The sequence below is a fragment of the Cetorhinus maximus genome, chromosome 15 (genome assembly GCF_964194155.1).
Source record: "Cetorhinus maximus chromosome 15, sCetMax3.hap1.1, whole genome shotgun sequence".
NCBI lineage: Eukaryota > Metazoa > Chordata > Chondrichthyes > Lamniformes > Cetorhinidae > Cetorhinus > Cetorhinus maximus.
The window spans coordinates 2823829-2844125 of NC_135893.1; the positions used below are offsets into that span (position 1 = coordinate 2823829).

General features: G+C 42.2%; 1 protein-coding gene across 2 annotated transcripts in view; it reads left to right on the forward strand.

Moving 5' to 3' along the window:
• phc2b (polyhomeotic homolog 2b (Drosophila)) overlaps positions 1-11022 on the forward strand; it is a 286708-nt gene extending 275686 nt beyond the window's left edge. For both annotated transcript variants that reach the window (XM_078557757.1, XM_078557758.1), the window contains exons 14-16: positions 2081-2234; positions 5402-5651; positions 7811-11022. In XM_078557757.1, coding sequence (XP_078413883.1) covers positions 2081-2234; positions 5402-5651; positions 7811-7965 — 559 coding nt within the window. In that variant the 3' untranslated portion in view covers positions 7966-11022. The remainder of the gene's footprint in view (positions 1-2080; positions 2235-5401; positions 5652-7810) is intronic.
• The last annotated feature ends 9275 nt before the right edge of the window (positions 11023-20297 follow it).

Below are 20297 nucleotides of genomic sequence, written 5' to 3' on the forward strand. Positions count from 1 at the left end.
ACCAGTGTCGATAAGTCATTCAACCTTGCAAACTGCCTGGTTTGGTCTGTGATCTGTGCTCATATCACTGTTCTGATACGAGATTGTATTTTGTGGCACCGAGAGTTTGCATCAGTGCTCGGGGCTAAGGCAGAGAAAAGTCAGCTCAGGTGTCCACTCCTGGTCCCTGATGACAATGTTAGAAATGCAGGTCCCTTTAAGGGTAAACCAGGACAAACTTCAGAGTGAATTGAGAGTAGGTGATGCTCATTGAAGCCTGTACTTCAGAGCTGGGTTTTTTTCCCAGTATGGGGCGTTTTGTTCTTTTGGACAGGGAAAGGATGCAGAAGGGAAGAGTGGAAACTGGTATTTGCACTGAACTATAGATTAACAGTAAAACAGTTGCAATTCACAGAATATCTTCTGCTGCCTGATTCGGTAAACGGATATCCACCTATGAAACGCCTGACCAGTGAAACTCACTGGAAAGTCCTCATGTTAGTGTTGGGTGGGTACCCAACTCCCATTTGGGTGTGATGCCTCCCTTAGTCACCAGTCACAGTTTTTTTTTTATTCGTTCACGGGATGTGGGTTTCGCTGGCTGGGCCAGCATTTATTGCCCATCCCTAGTTGCCTTTGAGAAGATGGTGGTGAGCTGCCTTCTTGAACCACTGCACTTTGGATCCATACATGAAGAATTTCTAATTGGAAGAAACACTGGGGGGTTTTGTTTTGGTCAAAATGTGAAAACAGACATTAGATAGGAGCCGGGCTAATAAGACCACCTGTTTGAAGTCTTCATCTGGGACACAGGTTTGGTTCTAATTGCTGATGACCATAATTTGAATTTGACTGGAGATGCTAAACCTGCTGCTTTAACTCTCAGGTGCTGATTAGAGGAAATTTTGGTTCAGCAGGACATGTAGGTTCCTCGCAGCCACTTCCTCTAAAGCTGAGGAGTGTGCTGACCGCCGCACGGGCAGGTTTCAGGAAAGATCAGGGACTAAGTCAGAGGGGCACACAGATTCTTGGAGGTCCTGGGCAGAGGACATTCAGAGGAGGAGGGATGTGCTGTACCAACAGGGGGACAGAATGCAGCCTTGCTCTCCTGCCCTCTCCCCTGCAGCAGCTAGTGCTGCTCTGTCTGGCCTCAAGTCCTCCTCCCATCCCTCCTGCATACCAAGGGGGAGCTCCTAGCAGGATGCCCATGACCGAGCACTCGCATTCCCCTAGTGACTCCTATAAGGTGTTCAATAAGTGTCCTGTAGCGCAGCAGTCACTCTCCCTAGGTGAAGTCCTCAAAATTTCCAGAAGAAATGTTGATAGACTGTTGGTGATGTTTTGGAAAAGTATCCCAGAAAGTTTAAAAAGTCCCCTTCAAAGCTGCAGCAAGATCGAGTAGCACTCAAGCTTCTCGGTGATGATTTATGTACTCATCTTCAGCTGCTCACTGTTAGGGGGAGTTGTTAAATGAAGTGTTAGCCACCAAAATGGCAAGCAGCCTCTTTAATGAGGGCCAACAGACAAATTAATTGTCAACCAGTCCTTTAACAATCCTCTGGGTGTTTGTTACTAACAGACGCTTCAACCTTTGCCAATAGGCCTCATCGGCCACACTGTCATTTCAGCTTAAAGACCCCATCGTGGTCACCACTTTAGTACCTAAAGAGCTCAACCAAGATCGCACCCCACTCCCACTGCCCCTCCCCCACTCCCCCACCCCAACCCCCACCCCACAATCTGAGTGACGACCGGTGCCATGGAAACCATATCTTAATGTAAGTCACCTTCATAAAAAGACAAGAGAAAGAAATTAAATTTGTTTCACGTGTCCTGAAAGAAAGTTTTGCTGTACTTTTGAATCACTTTCCCCTTTTGATATTTTGAAATTTCCAAATACGCCTACTTAGAAAGCTGAGCCGCACCAGCAACGTGATTAACGTGGAATTTAGGAAGGTGGATTTTTGTAATTATAATTGTGTGTTTTTTTTTTTGTCAGACCAGAAATGTAACTCTACCTATTGAGGGTTCATTTCAGTAAAGGATCAGGAGAAAAACATCTACAAACTAGCTGTTTAAATGTGTTCCATTTTATCCAAAGGTACAATGTTGGCTGCAGCAAGCGAGTGGGTCTATTCAAACCAGATAAGAGCAAATACTTACAGAAGAAAGAAGGAGGCAAATTAGGCCGCAGAGGACCAAGGAAGAACAGTTTGCACAATGCCAATAAAGAACAACACAAAAAGCAACTGAAGGTAAAGACACATAATCAACAAAGTGGCTGTAAACCTTTCTGCATTAGTTGTGTTTCGAATGGTTTTCCTCTGAAGTTAATCTGGGAGCTTTTCCAATGATGCCCATTTCAGAGGGCAGTTGAGAGGGCAGAGGGCAATTTTTGTGGATCTGGAATCACATGACCGGGTTAGAATGGCAGATTTCCTTCTTCTCCAAGGGGCATTAGTGAATCAGGTGGGTTTTTAATGACAGTTGACAATGGCTTCATGGTCACCATAGCTTTTCAATTCCTGATTATTGATTGAATTTAAATTCCACCAGCTGCCGTGGTGGGATTTGAAACCCCTGTCCCCGGAGTATTAGCCTGGGCCTCTAGTCCAGTGACATTACCACAACACCACCGTCTCCCCTTAAGAGATGCAAAGAAAAAGATTGAATGCTGAGCAAAATTATTTTTTTTATTCATGGGATCACATCGCTGGCTAGGCCAGCATTTATTGCCCATCCCTAATTGCCCTTGTTCAGAGAGCATTTTAGAGCCAACCACATTGCTGTGGGTCTGGAGTCACATGTAGGTCAGACCAGGTAAGGACGGCAGATTTCCTTCCCTTAAGGGCATTAGTGAACCAGATGGGTTTTTACGACAATCGGCAATGGTTTCATGTGATCACCAGACTTTTAATTCCAGATTGTTATTGGATTCAAATTTCACCATCTGCCATAGCGGGAATCGAACCCAGGTCCCCAGAACATTACCCTGGGTCTCTGGAATACTAGCCCAGTGACAATACCACTATGCCACCGAAGTGGATATTAGCAGAGGTGATCAAAGCTTGACCATTGCTTGGGTTTTAAGAGAGGCCTTAAAAGAGGAGGGCAGAGTGGAAAGGCAACTTCGGGACTTAGGTAGGAAATTCTATGGTGCCTACGAGGCTGAAGGCACAGCCCACCAGCGGTGAGGCAAAGAGAGGAGAGGACGGGCAGGGAGGTGGGAATCAAAGGACAGGGGTGGGCAATGGGGTGGAATTGTATTGCTGGAGGAGATAAGAAATGGGGAGGGGAGAGTCCCTGGAGGGATTTAAATACAGTAATGAGAATTTTAAATTGAGGAGTTGGGGAACAGGGCACCAAAGGCAAGAGTGATCAGCAAGCAGGATATGACATGGGTTATGAACCGTATTGTTGGACAAGCTTTATTGGTCCCTTAATCGATATGAAGATTATTGATAAAGTTTACATCTGAAAAGGTACAGCAACCTTTTTAAGGCTGGTGATCGTCTGTATTTTGTGGGGCTTTTCTCCCGAACTCAGGCTGCTGGTTTTTTCATTATGAACTTTGCGTAAAGTATCACAGGTGGTTGATCCGCGCTTTGGAATCAAAGGCCGTTTGATCCCTCAACACCAAAAAAAAATCAAATTTAAGAGACTGCAGTCTCAGATCATGAACTCTGGTTTGGTCAGGACAGTGTTAAATCGTTCTAGCGAAAATTCCAATTAGTTATCAACAGGGCTGTGCCCAGGAAAAATTAAAGCAAAGCTCTACCCAATTGGCATCTGAATGGCCAACTCCACGTTCGCTGATTGTGTTCAGACACTGAGTTTTCCAGCTGGGCAGTTCATGCTGAATAGCAACATGAATAAAGAAAGCCCTAGAGATGGACACAATGCACACAGCTGATAGACATTTCTAGCCTAAGGGCAGAGGAAGGAATAATAACTTTGCTTAATAAAGAAAACAACTGGTGGAGAATCAAAAATCCATCGCCAAGAATATAATTACAGTAACGGAGTAAAAGGCATAAGTACCAATAAATTAATCCTCTCTCCCAGGCCAGCGCTCTTGCAGTATCTTTCCCATGTATTTGTGCACAATCCCACTGCCAACCCTCGTCCAGTGCTGCTCAGCTCCACAATGCAATACACCCCACTAAAATTATGCAGCTATATTGTATTTGCAATATGTGCCATGCTACAACAGCAACTTTCATTTTTATAGCGCCTTTTTAATGTAGTAAAATGTCCCAAGGTGCTTCTCAGCACCGTTATCGAACAGAAATTTGACGAGCTGAAACTGTAACAGTAGAACATAGCCTACGTCTGGGAAATCGACGTGAGCAATTCTCAATGCTGTCAGTGTATTTTATACATTGATGAGCAGCGAGCTGGATTGTCCTGAAGGTCCAGTGGGTAAATGCATTCTGTGCTGCAGCACGAGGGCATTATAAAACAAGGAGGTTCGCAGTTTAGTTCCGTGGTTTGCAATGTGAGTGATCTCTGTGTTGCCTGGGCTACAAGGTATTGATTCCCACTCTGAATGTTATTCCAGTGGCTCTCTGCTGGGAGTGTGCATGTGTATGTCAGGTAGCAATAGGATCAGATTTGGCCATGATGATGCCTCCCCCCCTCGCACTCTTTATACCCTCCCCCCAAAACAGGGAAATAGCCTGATGATACTTACAGTCAAGGCTGACACATGAAATAGCCACACGGGTGAGGAACAGAGAGCAGCTGGAACTTGTGGAAATGTTCTCCGCTCCGAGTCCTTGCCTTCAGGATGAGAGTAAAATGAAGGCAAGCGATATTCTCCCCAATCTATCTCAAAGGTCCTGATCGGAGCTGGTGTGGGTATCCACAGATGCCGACACCCTCCTGGCCTTTATCAGAAGGTAGTTCTGAGAGTTTAGATGTTGAATATTATTACAGATTTGTATCGAACCATGGACACATATACCGCCCGAAATGTACTGTGCCAATCAGATCGGGCAAGCTCACATACATGTTTCCTGTTGGAAAAGGCAGCTTACTCATAGAACTGTGCAGTTTTTGATTCCTGGGAACAATTGGCTGCTCCTTATCATGCACATGCATTTGTAACAGGCATGGAGAATCTTTGCTGACAGATCGTGCTTTCACAAGAAGGTCCGCTTTGAAGCAACTAAACTTACCTTTCAAAGAACTCATCATTTTTTATTCATTCGTGGGATGTGGGCATCGCTGGCAAGGCCGGCATTTATTGCTCATTCCTAACTGACCTCGAGAAGGTGTTGGTGAACCACTGCAGTCCACGTAGTTTGGATGCACACAATACTGTTAGGGAGGGAATTCCAGGATTTGGACAGGATGACTGATATTTTTGAACTCTGGGCTTTTCCCCTGACAATCCTGTAATGATTACTTCACTTCACAGCAGCCGCCAGCCAACGTCGGGTTAAGCCAAGAGGATTCGAGCAGAGGGTCAGATAACTCCAGCTATGAGGAACCACTGTCACCCATCTCTGCCAGCTCATCCACTTCCCGGAGGCGCCAGAGTGAACGAGAGCTGGATATTCATGATATGAGGGTGCGAGACCCGATGGGAATCAGTCATCACTTCTTGCCTAGTGATCCCACCAAGTGGAATGTAGAGGACGTGTGTGAATTCATCCGTTCACTGCCAGGTAAAGGGTTTTCACTTCATCCAGTCTGTTTAAATTTAACTTGGTTGGGGGTAGATTTAAGGAGCTGCCTCTGTATAATTCAAAACTTGTCTTGAAAACTTTCAGTTTGTAGCTGCAGTATATTCTTTATCGTTCTTTTGTGAGTTCAGTTTTCTCTATTTTCCCTTTCTGTTGGGGTCTCCGGATCTTTACTCCGAGAATAATCTGCTCCTATGACCTTAGTTCCCAGGACGTATGTGTGGCCTTCACACATTGTATCAACGCAACATAGCAGCTGAAGATGTGGAAGATATGAATGGGAATTTGTGTCTTACTATTGGATGGTGCAGTGGTTTAGAACTACCCACTGTGCAGTGCCATCATGCCAGCTCTTGGGTCTTGCTGTACTTGCTGTGCACCTACCTGCCCTTCTAAAGGTGCTACCTTACTCAGACATATAGCTCCACGTGCGCTGGCCTCTCTCATACCCTCGCTGATTGCCTTTTCTTCAACTTTGTGCCTGGGTAGTGAGTGCTGACAAGTATTCGAGCCAAACCGGATGCTGCCTTCTGAGTCCACATACTTCAGCTGTACGGAGAGAGAGAAATGAACTTTTCTCTGCCTCTAGCCATGATACCAGTTGTAATGTCCCTGATTCTGCCCAGGCAACTCACCACATTCCTTTCCGATTTGTAGGGTTTTCTAGAATGTGTAGATATAGGAACAGGAGGAAGCCATTCTGTCCCTTAATTCTGTTCCACCATTCAATTCAATCATGGCTAATCTGTATCTTAACTCCATTGATCTACCTTCCTTAACGAAAATCTGTCAGCTGAGTTTTGAACTTTTCAGTTGACCTCACCCCAGCAGTTTTTTGGTGGTAGAGGAAATGCTTCCTGATATCACCCAGAACAGCCAGGCTTTAATTTTAAGGTTCTGCCTCCCTTGTGTGGGACTCTGGCACCAGAGGATGTGGTAGACCTCTATCTACCCTACTGAATCCTTTAGTCATCTCAAATATCACAGGTGGATGATTCCTTAATTAAAGGGAATACAATTCCAGTCTACGCAATCTTTCTTTAGAATCTTCACTTCATCCTGGTGAATCTGCTGTGCAGCCCATCCCGAGGCCCAGAACTAAACACAGCGAGCTCCAGATGGGGTTGAATCAGAGCTTTATTAAACTATAGCATAACTTCCACCTCTTTATATTCCAGCCTCATTGAGATAAAGGCTAACATTCCATTAACTTTTTAAAATTATGTTTTGTACTCGCTCATTCGCGTTTAGATCATTTCATAAGCACCAGCTCGTTCTATGCTTCAATTTCATTTCTTTCACAGTAATACTCCCAGGTCGGGTTAGATACGAGGTGGTAGGTTATAAATGGGTTTGACAGGGTAGACGTACAGAAAATGGTTCTGCTTCCGGGGTGGGGGCAGGGGGTTGAGCAACCAAAACTAGGGGTCATAAATCCAAGACAGTCACAAATAAATTCAAGAGAAACTTAACCTTACTCAAAGTGGTGAGAATGTAAAACTTGCTACTACGGGGAGTTGCTGTGGTGAAGAGCAGAGATATATTTAAGGGAAAGCTGGATAAGCACATGAAGGAGAAAGGAGTAGAAGGTTGTGCTGATAGGATGATTGGGAGTATGATGGGAAGTTTATGTGGAGCATAAACACTGGCATGGACTAGTTGGCCTGTTTTTATGGTGTACATTCAATATAATTCGCTGTCATCACTCCTTGGCTCTCTAAAAGGATAAACAGTAAGTATGGCGAAGACTAGCATAGATTCATCATTTGGAAGACTAGACTCCCGACAGTTTTATTACTGCTGGGTCTATAACCAGCGGGAAAGAGTTCCAAAACGGAACACGTCGCACAGCTCATTTTACAATATCACTGTGGAAAGATTGAGTTGCTGAGTTTTGAGATCTTTTGTTTAAAATTCCCTTTAAAAGACTTTTACTCCTGAAACGTTATGGCACAATGCCTGTACGTCTTAACTCTTTCACTGTAATCTTCTGTGATCTGGTTGCTCGGAAGGCCCCGGAGCAAGCACCCATGGAATTTTATCCTGTCGCTTGCTCCAGGAAGGAAAACACGCATTTTGTTGAAATTCTAAGAGCGTGTAAATTACAGGACTGTCAAGTTTTTGTATGTGTTCCTCTCCAGGTTGCCAGGAGATTGCTGATGAATTCCGGGCACAGGAGATTGATGGCCAGGCCCTTTTGTTGCTGAAAGAAGATCATCTCATGAGCGCCATGAACATTAAACTAGGGCCAGCTTTGAAAATATATGCCCGAATCAACATGCTGAAAGATTCCTAACCAGAAGCAATGGGACATCAAGAGGATCATTGGACAGCTGGAGTAATGGCTGTTCTACAAGCCAAAGTTTCTGGTCACTGTGATGGTAGTGCTCTTTGGAAAGAAAACTGAAGTGTTGTACTACAAGCTCCAACTAAAATGAGCACAGCAACAAAACTACTATTGGCTTCATGAGAAGCTCTCATTCCGGGTACAATATTTCCCAAATAAGGAAAAAGTGCTATTCCACAAGCAAAGCTAAATGCAGAAATATCGGCACGAGGGAGCCATTTCACAAGGTGATCCGGTGTGTTGAGGGTCCAGACACTGACTCTTTACAGAATGTTGTGACCCTGCCAGTGGTTGGCGATTGGACAGCTCACTGCCATCCTGAAAATAGTTGCTTTTTGGAACTAGATCTGTGCCGAGGTTGGTCTCTGTTTGAACCTTGCATGTTTAGAAAATTAGACTTGCTTTAGAATGATTTGATAATCAACAGATCTATTTTGTGATCTTTTAATGTGCCTGGAATAACAAAATGGTGCTGTAAAACGACTATTTGTAATTGTAAAAGGCAGGATGATTTATTTGTGTGGATGTTCCTGTTTCTAGAACTTTTAGATCACGTAAAAGAAACAAGTGACTTAACTTGCTGTCTCTGCGGCAGTATTTGCTTTACAAACCTCAGCTGAAAACGATCGCCCGTAAACATTCTACTTCCCAAGAGAATTTACATCCAATTACATTTTCCAAATCCTTTTTTCCCCTCTCTCAATCCTTCTTTCCTAAGCTATTTAATGATTCAGACATCCGAACAGCCCAGAAAACATATATTCAAGAGGTAACTGGTTAAACTGAAGGATTTGGGTGGCCAACAGCTGGTTCACATGATTTAGTGAGAGGATCTGAACTGCGTTCCTGCGTTGCAGGAGCAGAGGATTCACAAAGTGGACGGGAACAGAGTGAATAGCTTTCTCACTCTGTATGGAAAGGCGCCGAGTACAGTTTGTCCACCTCCCTGTACTTGACCCAAGTGGCAGCTCCTGATAATCGAATCTGGGCTGGGAGTAGCAGGAGTGAATCACAGCCAGTCACAATCCTGTCCTTACCTAATGCCCACGCGCACAGTTCCATTATTATCAGGAGTAGAATCCCTAGCTGATTTCCTTCCCCCTTTCAGCCTCCAGAATCCCAGAAGCGTTAAAGCTAAATGAGCATGGCTGCCTTGGCTGATTTTGACCCTGCAACTTCTCCTGCCCTATGGCTCACTCAGTCTGCGTTTTTCCCAACTGAATTCTCCCAAAAGCTTCCAATGATATACTTTTGGTAAAATTGGTGTGGCTATTAGTGCAGTGCAGCCATAACCACTGTTAGCCAAAGCTCTGTAACCAATGAGTTGTAACAAAGATAGTCACTTGACCACGTGCAGAGTTTGGAGTCCCATTTGGCAGCATACTCTTTGTGGTGCAGTGCATCATATGTTCTTCACTTCAGAGAATGCTACATTGCTGGCCCAAAGACCAGCTAAACTTCAAATGTAGTATGACTATAGGGCAAGATATTGAAATGTAACTTTAGCCATTGGTCTTTATTTCTGTGTAAGTTGCAACATATTTTGGATGTGCATCTGGTCACTTTTCTACTCTCAGTCTTGTTTTGACAGTTCTTAAATTGAAGGTCTGATTTGCTTAAATGTTCAAGTACACATGAGAGTCCACAGTTGCCATGGATGATTCACTTCAAGTGGCTAATCTTGAAAAAAAAACCTAGGATTACACCCAGCAATTAAGATATTATATTTTATTTCTGGTCCATTAACTACTTCATACCAGCCACAGAAGGTTAAGTATTGGCTGCCAAACAAATCTTTTCTTTTTTTTCTCTTCATTGTAAGAATTCCATTTTATTCTTTTGAGTGACAAAAGAAAAATGTTTCTAAGTTGTTTAAGATTCGGAAAGACGCGGAGTCTGAGAATGTTTAGCTCTTAGCTCCCTTAATAACTTTGCTCAATACTGGCACTTTCACTGTTAGAAAGTCTGCACCATTATCAAGTTACAATGTGATAGACGTGAGTAATGGATTATGATGCCACTGCTACATTCTTTTGTCCTGGAATCTTGTTTGGCAATGAATGCCCTTTTAAAGGGTGATGTGTGTGTATTCTGAGCTTTTGAAATTATATAGCATTTTACAGTCCACTAGTCAATCACCCTTTCTCTAATTATAGTGACTCTGTTCCATCAACTTCCATTAGAAGGAAATCTTAATATTTTCAACACTACAAGTGGAAAGGCTACGGATGACCAAAGACAGTAAATATTCAGTAATGTGGTTTATGATACTTGGTCATTTCTCTATTTTCTGTTTGTTTCTCCGTAGGGAAAGTACTGTGGTAATTACATTTCCATGTTCATTTGTGCAGAACTTGAATTTTTATTTCTGTGAAGGATAACATTTGCATGATAAGTCATTTGTATTTTTTTTAATCTTTGAATTACTGTGTTTCATGTATGTATTTTTGTTAAAAAGTATTAGTACTGAAATGTTTTTTTGACAAAATGGAAGACACCTTAAATAACTTGCGGCTCGAACCATACAAACAGTATTCAAATGAATAAGCTCCACTGTCTTTAAGTGAAAATTATTTTGAGCGCCTCAGTGGCTGAGTGAGTAAATGCACTGCCTGGTATGGTACCTGTACAAACCAAGTAGCTCCTAGGTTCAGTTCATTAGTGGCGATGGTAGGACACGGCAGCTGGTTTCGGTACCCCATGGGCTAGACAGGAGGGCAAGGGGGGAAAATTGACCACGGTTCCTGCTTCTGGTCAATATCCAGTGATCCATGCTGGAAAGGTGGATAAGGGCAGAGCCAGACTTGGTTGTAATAGTTTCCTAAGTTGCGTTGGCTGAGTGAGACTGAGTGACTCACCAAGGTACCCATATCAGAGACAGCCACTTGGGTGAAGTACCAAGAAGGCCACCGGTGTTGGTCAAACCATATCGCAGCAAACCAGCACCTTCAGGGAAATGAGTGTGGAAATTTGATGGGCAAGGACTGTCTCTCCCTCCCCGCCGCCCCCACCCCACCCCAAAGAAAAGGTGTTTGCTTGTGGACTTGGGAGTCATACATCAGCCTCGCAGATCGGAGGTCTCAGGCCAGTGCCCTTGTTTCCCTTCAAAGAAGTTCACCAAAATCAAATGATTCGAAACTTGTTGATAGATTTGGCAGATGGACCGATTAATTAGAAATATCAGCTTTTGTACATCTTAGTTTTTACAATACCAGATGTCGACCCTATTGAAGTTGTAAGTGTTGCCCCCTATGAACTACCATCACACAGTTTGTTTCTTCTTATCTTGAGAAATTGGCAGGAAAAGTAGCCTTTCGGCATTCTTAACTATATATTTTCTCTTTTTTAAAGTACTGTCTATGGCATAAGATATTACTTTAACTGATGTAATCTATGCATAACAAAGCAATAAACATTTCAGTACTAGTAGCTGCTGTTTTGGAAGGTGACATTAAGATTTTTTCGGCCAAGTTACAAAACTCAAATGGAGTTACTTGAAGAAATTGAGCCGGATTTTAGTTATTTTGCCCTAATTTTATATTTTTTTGTTAAACTCCCTTAATTTCTTTTTTTTAACTAAAAAGCAACAAAATGCATTGTTTTAAAATGTACATCTCTCTGTAACGAAATGTATTTTTTTTTTACATTCTAAAGCCATTCTCAAGACCTCTTTGTTGGTTCAGTGCCTGCCTCAGGTTTTGAATTATATTTCATGATGCATGTACATGTTTTAAAAGCTACATGGATATTCATTCAAGGGGTTCAGTCTGTTTGCAATGTATGTCCTTATTTCACCAAACCTTTTGCTGAGTTTCAGTAGCTGCGGGTGCTGTTAATGGTGACTGATGTAAATGTGAATTGAAATAGCAGTGTTTACATTCCTGCAAGATGTCTTGTTTTCCTGTTAACGATGTGTGTAGCCAGGCTCAGTACCTGCTGGTGCCTGGTTTTTGTTATCTTTAATAATGTTCTAATTGTTACATTACATAAACGGAGTAAATTTTACGCCAAAATTGACACCATGAGCTCCTATGGATGCATTGAGAACCTACTGAATGAGGTTGCAATAAATTATTACTGAGCTGTTCAACTTGTAACAGAAGTAAAACACGGCCCGATCGAGTGATCAATTACTTCTGACTGCGGACATTTTTTTTCCATTTCTTGTGTTGGTACGTAATAAATTGATTTAAAAAATATACTGTGGATCTTCATTCATTTTTAAAGGTTTCACAGTAAGTTTTATTTCCAAAGCCCTCATTTTAACCAAACCCACCCAGTATCGATGTGGCGAATCTGGGACGGAGGTCCAGGTGGATTATCTTAAAGCCAGGATCTGGGCTCGGAGGAGGGCTGAAATGAAACAACAGGAGGACATAAAGATAACAGCTTGGTGAAGTGCCTAGTGCAAAGTCAAACAGGGACCATCACATGAGTAGTACCATCACATGAGTAGCAGTGCCCATCCGATATGCCTTGCGTTTAAGTTGATGGACTGCAAATTGGGTGGCCTCCCTGACCAGTTTGTAATCCTCAGTGCTCCTCTGTGCTGCGTTCAAGCAATGCAGGAAGAGGAACAGGTGTAGGCCATTCAGCCCCTTGAGCCTGTTCGATTGGCATTCAACTAGATCATGACTGGTCAAATGCCAGTCCCCACTGGCAGCCTATATTCTTCTGTCTCAGTTGGCTGTGCTCTCACCTATGGTGCAGAAGATTGTGTGATCAAATCCCAAAGCAAAGTGTATTTACTACAAGCTTTGTAGTAAGGCAGAGCTGCATTAACAGAATGAGCTTTGAGTGAATGATCAGGAAAACTGATTTCCTGTTCCTGGTGTTCAGGTTAAAATAATGAAGTTTAAGATCTGCTTTAAGAATTTTTTAAATGGTTATTTTTGAAATGCTTACCCTTATCACCATACCAGGTGCTAATCAGTTTATTGCTATTCCATTTAAGCCAGATGAAAGTTCGAATTATCTTCCAGAGTGTAGCTATTGTCATGTATACTCTAACCTTTTCTAAATTTTTCATTTAAATTGTGCTCATCAGGAAAAGGATGTTAGTTATGCTGAATGAACTTCCCATTTCAAATAACTGGTAGCAGAAATGAGATGATGTGGGCAAGGCCATGAGATATGGTATTGCATCGATCATCTGTAGGACACTGCCCAATATTCAGTTACTGACATCGATTGCACTGCTGGTGTCGACAATGTCTTGTAATTCCACCTGCCATTGCCCATGTCCAGTTTCGCCCTCCGAGAATATGCGTCGAGCATTTTCAAGTCAGGCATACAAAATGATAGAGATAGGAAAAGACCATTAAACCTAACGAGATCAACCTGACATTGCTCTTTGTCTCTCTGCATTCTCGAGAGAAGTGACATCTCCCATCTGGTAAGATGTCCAGAACTGCGCACAATACCCTAAATGGCGTCTGACCAATTTCTCAGACAGCAGCAATACGTCTCTTTACAAAAACAAAATACTGCAGGTGCTGGAAATCTGAAATAAAAACAGAAATACTTGAAATGTGCAGCCGGTCAGGCAGCACCTGTGGAGAGAAAAAACACCTGAAATGTTAACTGGGACCTTTCATCAGAACCAGTGAATCTCTTTAGATTAGTACTCTATGCCTTTCCTAACCCAACTCAATAACCTTATTTGCTTTTGTTTTAGTGCAGTTCAGACAGCTTCATAATTTATCCACTGACCCAAGACTGTTTCCTACGTGCATGCTCTACCACTCTTTTTAACACACAGGCCCAGAAATTTATGCCTCTATCCTTGTCAGACGGAGGTGACGGCTTTAAAGATGATGGGTCGGATCCAATTCTGAGATTCCGGCCCCCATTCTCGTTTCTGGCAAGTTTTCCCTGTGTGGGATAAGGGAGCAGGTAGCAAGCCCCACACGCTTCCAACCTCGCTGGCTCCTTTATGGGGGTGGGCGTTTCGGACCTCCCACAATTTTGATGGAGTCACAAGAACACAAGAAATAGGAGCAGGAGTAGACCGTATAGCCGTCAAGCCTGCTCCCACATTCAATAAGATCATGGCTGATCTTGGGCTATAACTCCACTTTCCCGCTCACTCCCCATATCTCTTGATTCCCCGAGACACCAACAATCTGTTTATCCCAGCCTTGCATATATTCAACGATGGAACATCCACAACTTTCTGAGGTGGAGAATTCCAAAGATTCACAACCCTTTGAAGTAATTTTTCCTCATCTCCGTCCTAAATGATCGGCCCCTTATCCTGAGACTGTGACCCTGGCCAGCAGAAAGAACCTCTCAGCGTCTACATTACCAAACCCTTCAGAATCTTGGATGTTTTGATGAGATCGCCTCTCATTCTTCTAATCGCCAGAGAATATAGGCCCAATTTACTCAGCCTCTCATCATAGGAGAATCCCCTCATCCCACCGACCGATTTAGTGAACCTTTGCTGAGTCACCTCCAATGCAGGCTTCCTTAAATGTGGAGAACAAAACTGCACACAGGACCCCAGCTGTAATCTTACCAAAACCCTGTACGATTAGCGCAAGATTTCTTTATTCTTGTATTCCAATCCCCTTGCAATCCAGGACAAAGCAATTGAAGAAACCTTTAATCCTGTCCAAATAAACACACAGGCACAATACAAAACATTTCAAAGAAAGATCAAGCTATTAAAAGTTAATAAAACAATCAAACAAACATAGCAGTCCCATTGGAAACTGTGTCCAGAGCCCACTGGTGAGCTGATTTTTTGTCATCTTTAGAGCTGGATCAAGCATTCGTAATGTTGCCATCTGGTAAACAGGTGTCTGGCCATATGTTCAAACTGATTTTGTTGATATAATTGCCAGATGGCCTCACTACGAATGCTTGGCTGAGGTAAAAGATTGACAGTTTTAGAGGAGGGGGGATTTTTTTTCTAAAGGGAATACTGAAATAGTGATTTTTAAAAAAATTTCATGAGGATTTTAAAGAATTGCCAGTGTTATTATATGGTTCATGAGTTCTGCACCTAGTGGATACTGGGTATGTGGGTGTAGAGGATGGATGGGGGATGGGTGGGGTGAAGGCGGGGGCTACAGGGCCTAACAATGATGAACTGAATTGTATTGAATGTCCCAATAAACAGAGGCGAACCTTTCTAACCTGCCTGCCTCGCCACCCGCAGCCTCCATTGCCACCTCGGGCCTGCCTCCAGAGGCAGCAGGACCATCTTCAGCCCACGTCCGCCTCCCCAACATGAAAAAAGGGCAGGCAGGCTCCTCCAGGATGGAGACGGGATTGCAAGGTTGGGAAATCTCACCTCTCCTTGACAAAAAGACTGGCCCATAGTATATATTTTGCTTTCTTACTCCAATGTCAGATGCTTAAATGTATTTAACTATATTGGCCATCTAATGGCCCTGTTACCTAAATTATCTGAACCCTTATAATTAATGGCATTTTTTTTTATCATGTGCCCTGACTCCTATTCTGGTTTTATCTTCAACCTTGGATGAGAGCAGGAGGGGAAAACGGAATCATTAATGTGAACTAAAAACAGTAATGGTATGGCATGGTTGCTGCTGCTGCTTGTAGCTACTCCTGCCAGGAAATCTGCTGTCATGGTATATCACGCTCATCCATCTTGTGCCATCCTCACATATTCGCTGCAGCTCGTCTGCAACCGCTCTGTGACAACCGTTATCCAACTACACTCAGGTCGACCCCTCTTTCTGCTCCCTCCACTGTGCCCTCTGGAGGAGATCTCTCTGGCTCTTCAGCTCTGATCAAATGGCTGAAATACTGACATTTTCATTTCTGGACCTCACTTTTTAAGAGTTCTTTTTGTTATTGCAATTTCAAGCACCTCTTCATTTGTCTTATGGTCTGTCTCTGGAATGTTTAGCATACGTCTTAACATCCACATTTCAAAGGCCTCTATTTTCTTCCACAGATTTTTATTTATTGTCCAGGTTTCTGAGGCAGACGGCAAAGTGGATGGAGTGTAGCATCTAATGAATTTTTTTCCTTGTTCCAAGCTTGAGTTTTCTTCTTGTTAACACACCCTTCATCTTTGCAACATTACTTCTGGCTATCTCTATCCTTTATCTAATTTTGGCATCACATCTACCATCTCCTGTTATTATTTGTCCTAAATAGACAAACTTATCTACTTATTCCAGTGTCACCATCCACTTCAACCTTCACTCTAGTTTATTCTAATGTATTCCATCTGACCACCATTGTTTTTGTCTTTTTGGTGTTCATACTTAACCCATATGCTAAATTTCTACACTTTACTTGATTTAAGATATTTTGTAGAGTCTCTTTGGATTCTGCAAGATGCGCTGGGTCATCAACATACAGCAATATGTTCTTGCCCCCAGTTTTTACCTCTGGAAGTACATCTGATTCTGAATATTCTGTGTACAGATTTGAATTATTTTAATGACAGTACCCAACCTTGTCGTACTCCTCTCTTGAAACATGTCTGATTGTCCATCTTCTACCCTTCTATTTGGTCTCAACATAGGCTCTGGATAAATCTCACATCTTTACTGTCAATGTCACATTTCAGCAACATGTTCACTAGCTTTTGGTGATAAACACAATCGAACGCTTGTTCATTGTCTCTTATTTACTTCTAGATATTTATCAAAGATTGTTCTTAGGTTAAATATTCTCTCTCTTGCTCCTTTGCCAGGTCTAAATCCAGACCGTTTCACATATTTCTGCTTCAAATGTGTTTTTTTTTCTATTATGATCACTTTAATGAGATGACTCATTAAGCTTGTAGTTCTAAAATGACTGCACTCCATTACTTCAGGTTTCTTATGTGACAACAAATAATGAATGTCTTAAGTCACTTGGAATGTATCCTTTGGTATATATTTATTTGATCACAAATTTCTGTTATCAGTTCTAATTCTGTTTTTCCATGGGCTTTTAGATGGTCTGTTATTACTTCATCTATGGCTGGAGCTTTTCCTGTACTCATCAATTTTAAAGCATTCTTTACCCCTGACATCATAATGTTTGGTCCATCGTTTGCCTCTATATCTTGAGGACTCACTCGATTTGGATCATCGGACAATTCACTTATATATTCTGTCCCTCTTTTAACCAATGCATTCCTTCCAAACATTATTTTAGTAGCTTTGTCTTTTATGCACCCACTGTTGTTATCCCTTTCTTTCTGTCTGTCAAAGGTTTCACCTTCTGATACTTAATTCTCATTTTGTGTATTCTTTCCAGCTCCAATACTTCATCAGATGTCTCATTAGTTCATTTCTCTTTAGCCTGCTGCCCACATGCTTTCTTTATTTTCTCTACCATTTCATCATACTCGGGCATGTTTCTTTTCTTTTCTTTTCTCTTTCTATCATCATTGCCAGGATCTCATCTGCCATCTACTCCCTGTCTCTTATCCATTTTGGTCATATTTCCTTTGCAGCATATTGTACCCTCTCTCTCTTGTTTTTCCATTTGCTTTCTATTTCTGGTTCTGAGACCCCTGTTTGTTCTGATTCCTCAATCCTGAGACATTCATGTAATTAAAGCAAAATGCTGTGGATGCTGGAAATCTGAAATACAAACTACAAGCGCTGGAAAAACTCAGCAAGTCTGTCAGCATCTGTGGAGAGAGAAACAGAGCTAACATTTCGAGTGCATTATGACTCTTGGACACAAAACGTTAACTCTGTTTCTCTTTCCACAGATGCTACCAGAGCTTGTTGAGTTTTACCTGCACTTTCAGAGACATTCATACTTGCTTTTCACTTCTAGAGTTAATGCCTCTCTGATGTACTCATCCTTCAGCATGTCAAGGTCTAAATGGTCACTTTTTTTTATATTTTCAGTTTCATCTTAATTTATACCACGAGACAACAATCTGAATTTATATCCATGCCAGGAAACGTTCTAAAACATTGTTTCCCCATCACGTAATCTTTTTGATTTCTATACATATCACCTGAACATCTCCAAGTATATCGTCTTCTTTTGCCACCATCAGAGCATTTTCTTGACAAAATTGTATCAGTCTCTCTCTTTCATTTCTTGATCCAAGGCCATATTGACCGACATGCATCCCTGATGTTCCTTCATCAACTTTAGCGTTTAAGTAGCCCCGTTACAATTACCACATCGGTTGATTTAATTTGATCAAATCAGGACTAACTGTGCCATTGGAGATACAGAAGAGCGTGTTACCATAAAATGCCTGTTTTCTGTTCACTGTGTTTTTGTGTCGGGGCTTAAACTTATGACAGCCAAATCAAAAGGCTTTCCTTCGATCTTAATCATGATTACTCTTTCTGAAGTTGATCAGTAACCTTGAACTGATCTCTTGCATTTTTTGTTTACTAGGATTCCGACTCCATTCTTTTCCACCTGACCAAATTCTAATCATCTTACTTCCACAAGTCCTTGTAAGTCAATACAGTGCCCATCCATTACCTGTATGCAATCATCAAGCTTTCCTGCTTGATATAAAGTCCTTACATTCCATATTCCCATTCTCAAGAAGCTACCTCTTCCAATGAGTGTAATGGGCTGACTCTCTTGTGAGTTTAGGTCAACCTTGTCATAAATGTGTTGGTTACTTCATTGGGCAAGGGCTTCTACTTCCCTGTCACTACTTACAACGAATCAGCTGTGTGTGTGTGTGTGTGTGTTTGGCGGGCGCAGGGGGGGGTGCCCAAGCAGTGCTGATTTTGTAATGCAAGCAAAATGGAGTCTGTGCCAGTAACAGGATCTGTTGGCCCTGCCAAAAGCCTACCAGCAGTGTAACTGGCAGAGGGTGGGGAATTTAGTAAGGTACTAAAGAGCTGCCACTCGCCATTAAAGCGCGTTTGTTCAGTGGGAGAAACAAAAATATAATGAAGAGCAAGACAAATGTGGAGGAGGAAGAGCACAACAATGGAAGAGCGAGAGGTGAATGATGAGAAACTTTTATTTGCAATTTACCACTACAAGGTTCCCTTAGCTAACTGTTCTGGTGGGGTCCACTGTGACAAAGTTTGAGAACTACTAAAGTCAGCAATTTTTATTCAGATTTATTGTCAAGCATGACATCAGTGAAAGTATGTTTGTACGGTAGTAAGTGGTTAGGGCAAGGTATTAATTAGACAGGACATGCATGTGTGTCCTTACCACCATTTTGGTGGTAGCTGTGCCCATGGGCCAGGCTAAGATATCAACTGATGGTAACACACTGCAAAACGCCAGTTAAAGTAGTCAATGAAAATTTACAGTTTGTTGGTTCTGGGAACACATTGTGGGATTTTATTTGTCTACAATATAGGCACAAGGGCTGGACAGAGCAATCTCCCTGGCTGTATCTTCTTAATTGCTGATACACATGGGACTCTTCGTCCTGCTACATGCTTATTCTTTCAAGCATCCACAAGATCATGATGATATTAGACAAGTTTATTGGGCTGCGGAGAAACACCCAACTTGAGCAGATAACAGTGGAATCTTTGCAAAATCATAGGACACTTTGCAAATCCACACAACAATGCGATCTTCAGCATTTTGTTTGATACTATTTTAATTACAGTGAAAGGCAGGAATACTGGGGCAAAGTGTGTGAATAATAATGTTCTCAAAATACAGATTGATCCCCTGTATACCAAAAGAAACTGTTTCTCCTGATGACGTAAACAAGTGTGATGTATTCATTTGTAGACAGGGTGCAAATTCTGTATAATGATGCCACCATGACCTTTAATGTGCACTTGCTGACACATCTTCCCAGAAGTGTAGAGTTGTGAGGTTCCGCGTGCATTCATTCATGCTTCCCCTTTGAGGCATGCAATTGGCAGGTGAAGTAACAACTCAAAGGGTAGAGGGGAATTATCTCCCAAGTGGTGCATAAGTTTCTCTTCATGCAAAATCTGCCATTCATGATGGGTGAGTTGGCAAGCTCACCATTAATTACAAGATTCTGTTGCGCAAAGCTAAGCTGAAAGGAGGGAGAGAACAGTGCCCATGAAACCCTCAAAGAAGTAGACATTTTTGGCAAAGGTGACATGGGGGCCTTCAGTCCTCAAGAAGTAACAGCTTTAGCTGAAAGGGGCTATACTCTTGAAATGGCTCATGGATATCACAGAATGTGCAAGGATGAGGTGTTCTTTTGCACACCAATTACGGAGCTGAAACTATATGCAAAGAAATAATTCTCTTATTTTATTTGGCAACCAACAAATTGGACAGCTACAAAGCATCTTGGCATTTCAAGGTCATCGCCTAATGATTATCAAAGAACAGTTGATGTAAGACACTGCCCCATTCCAGGA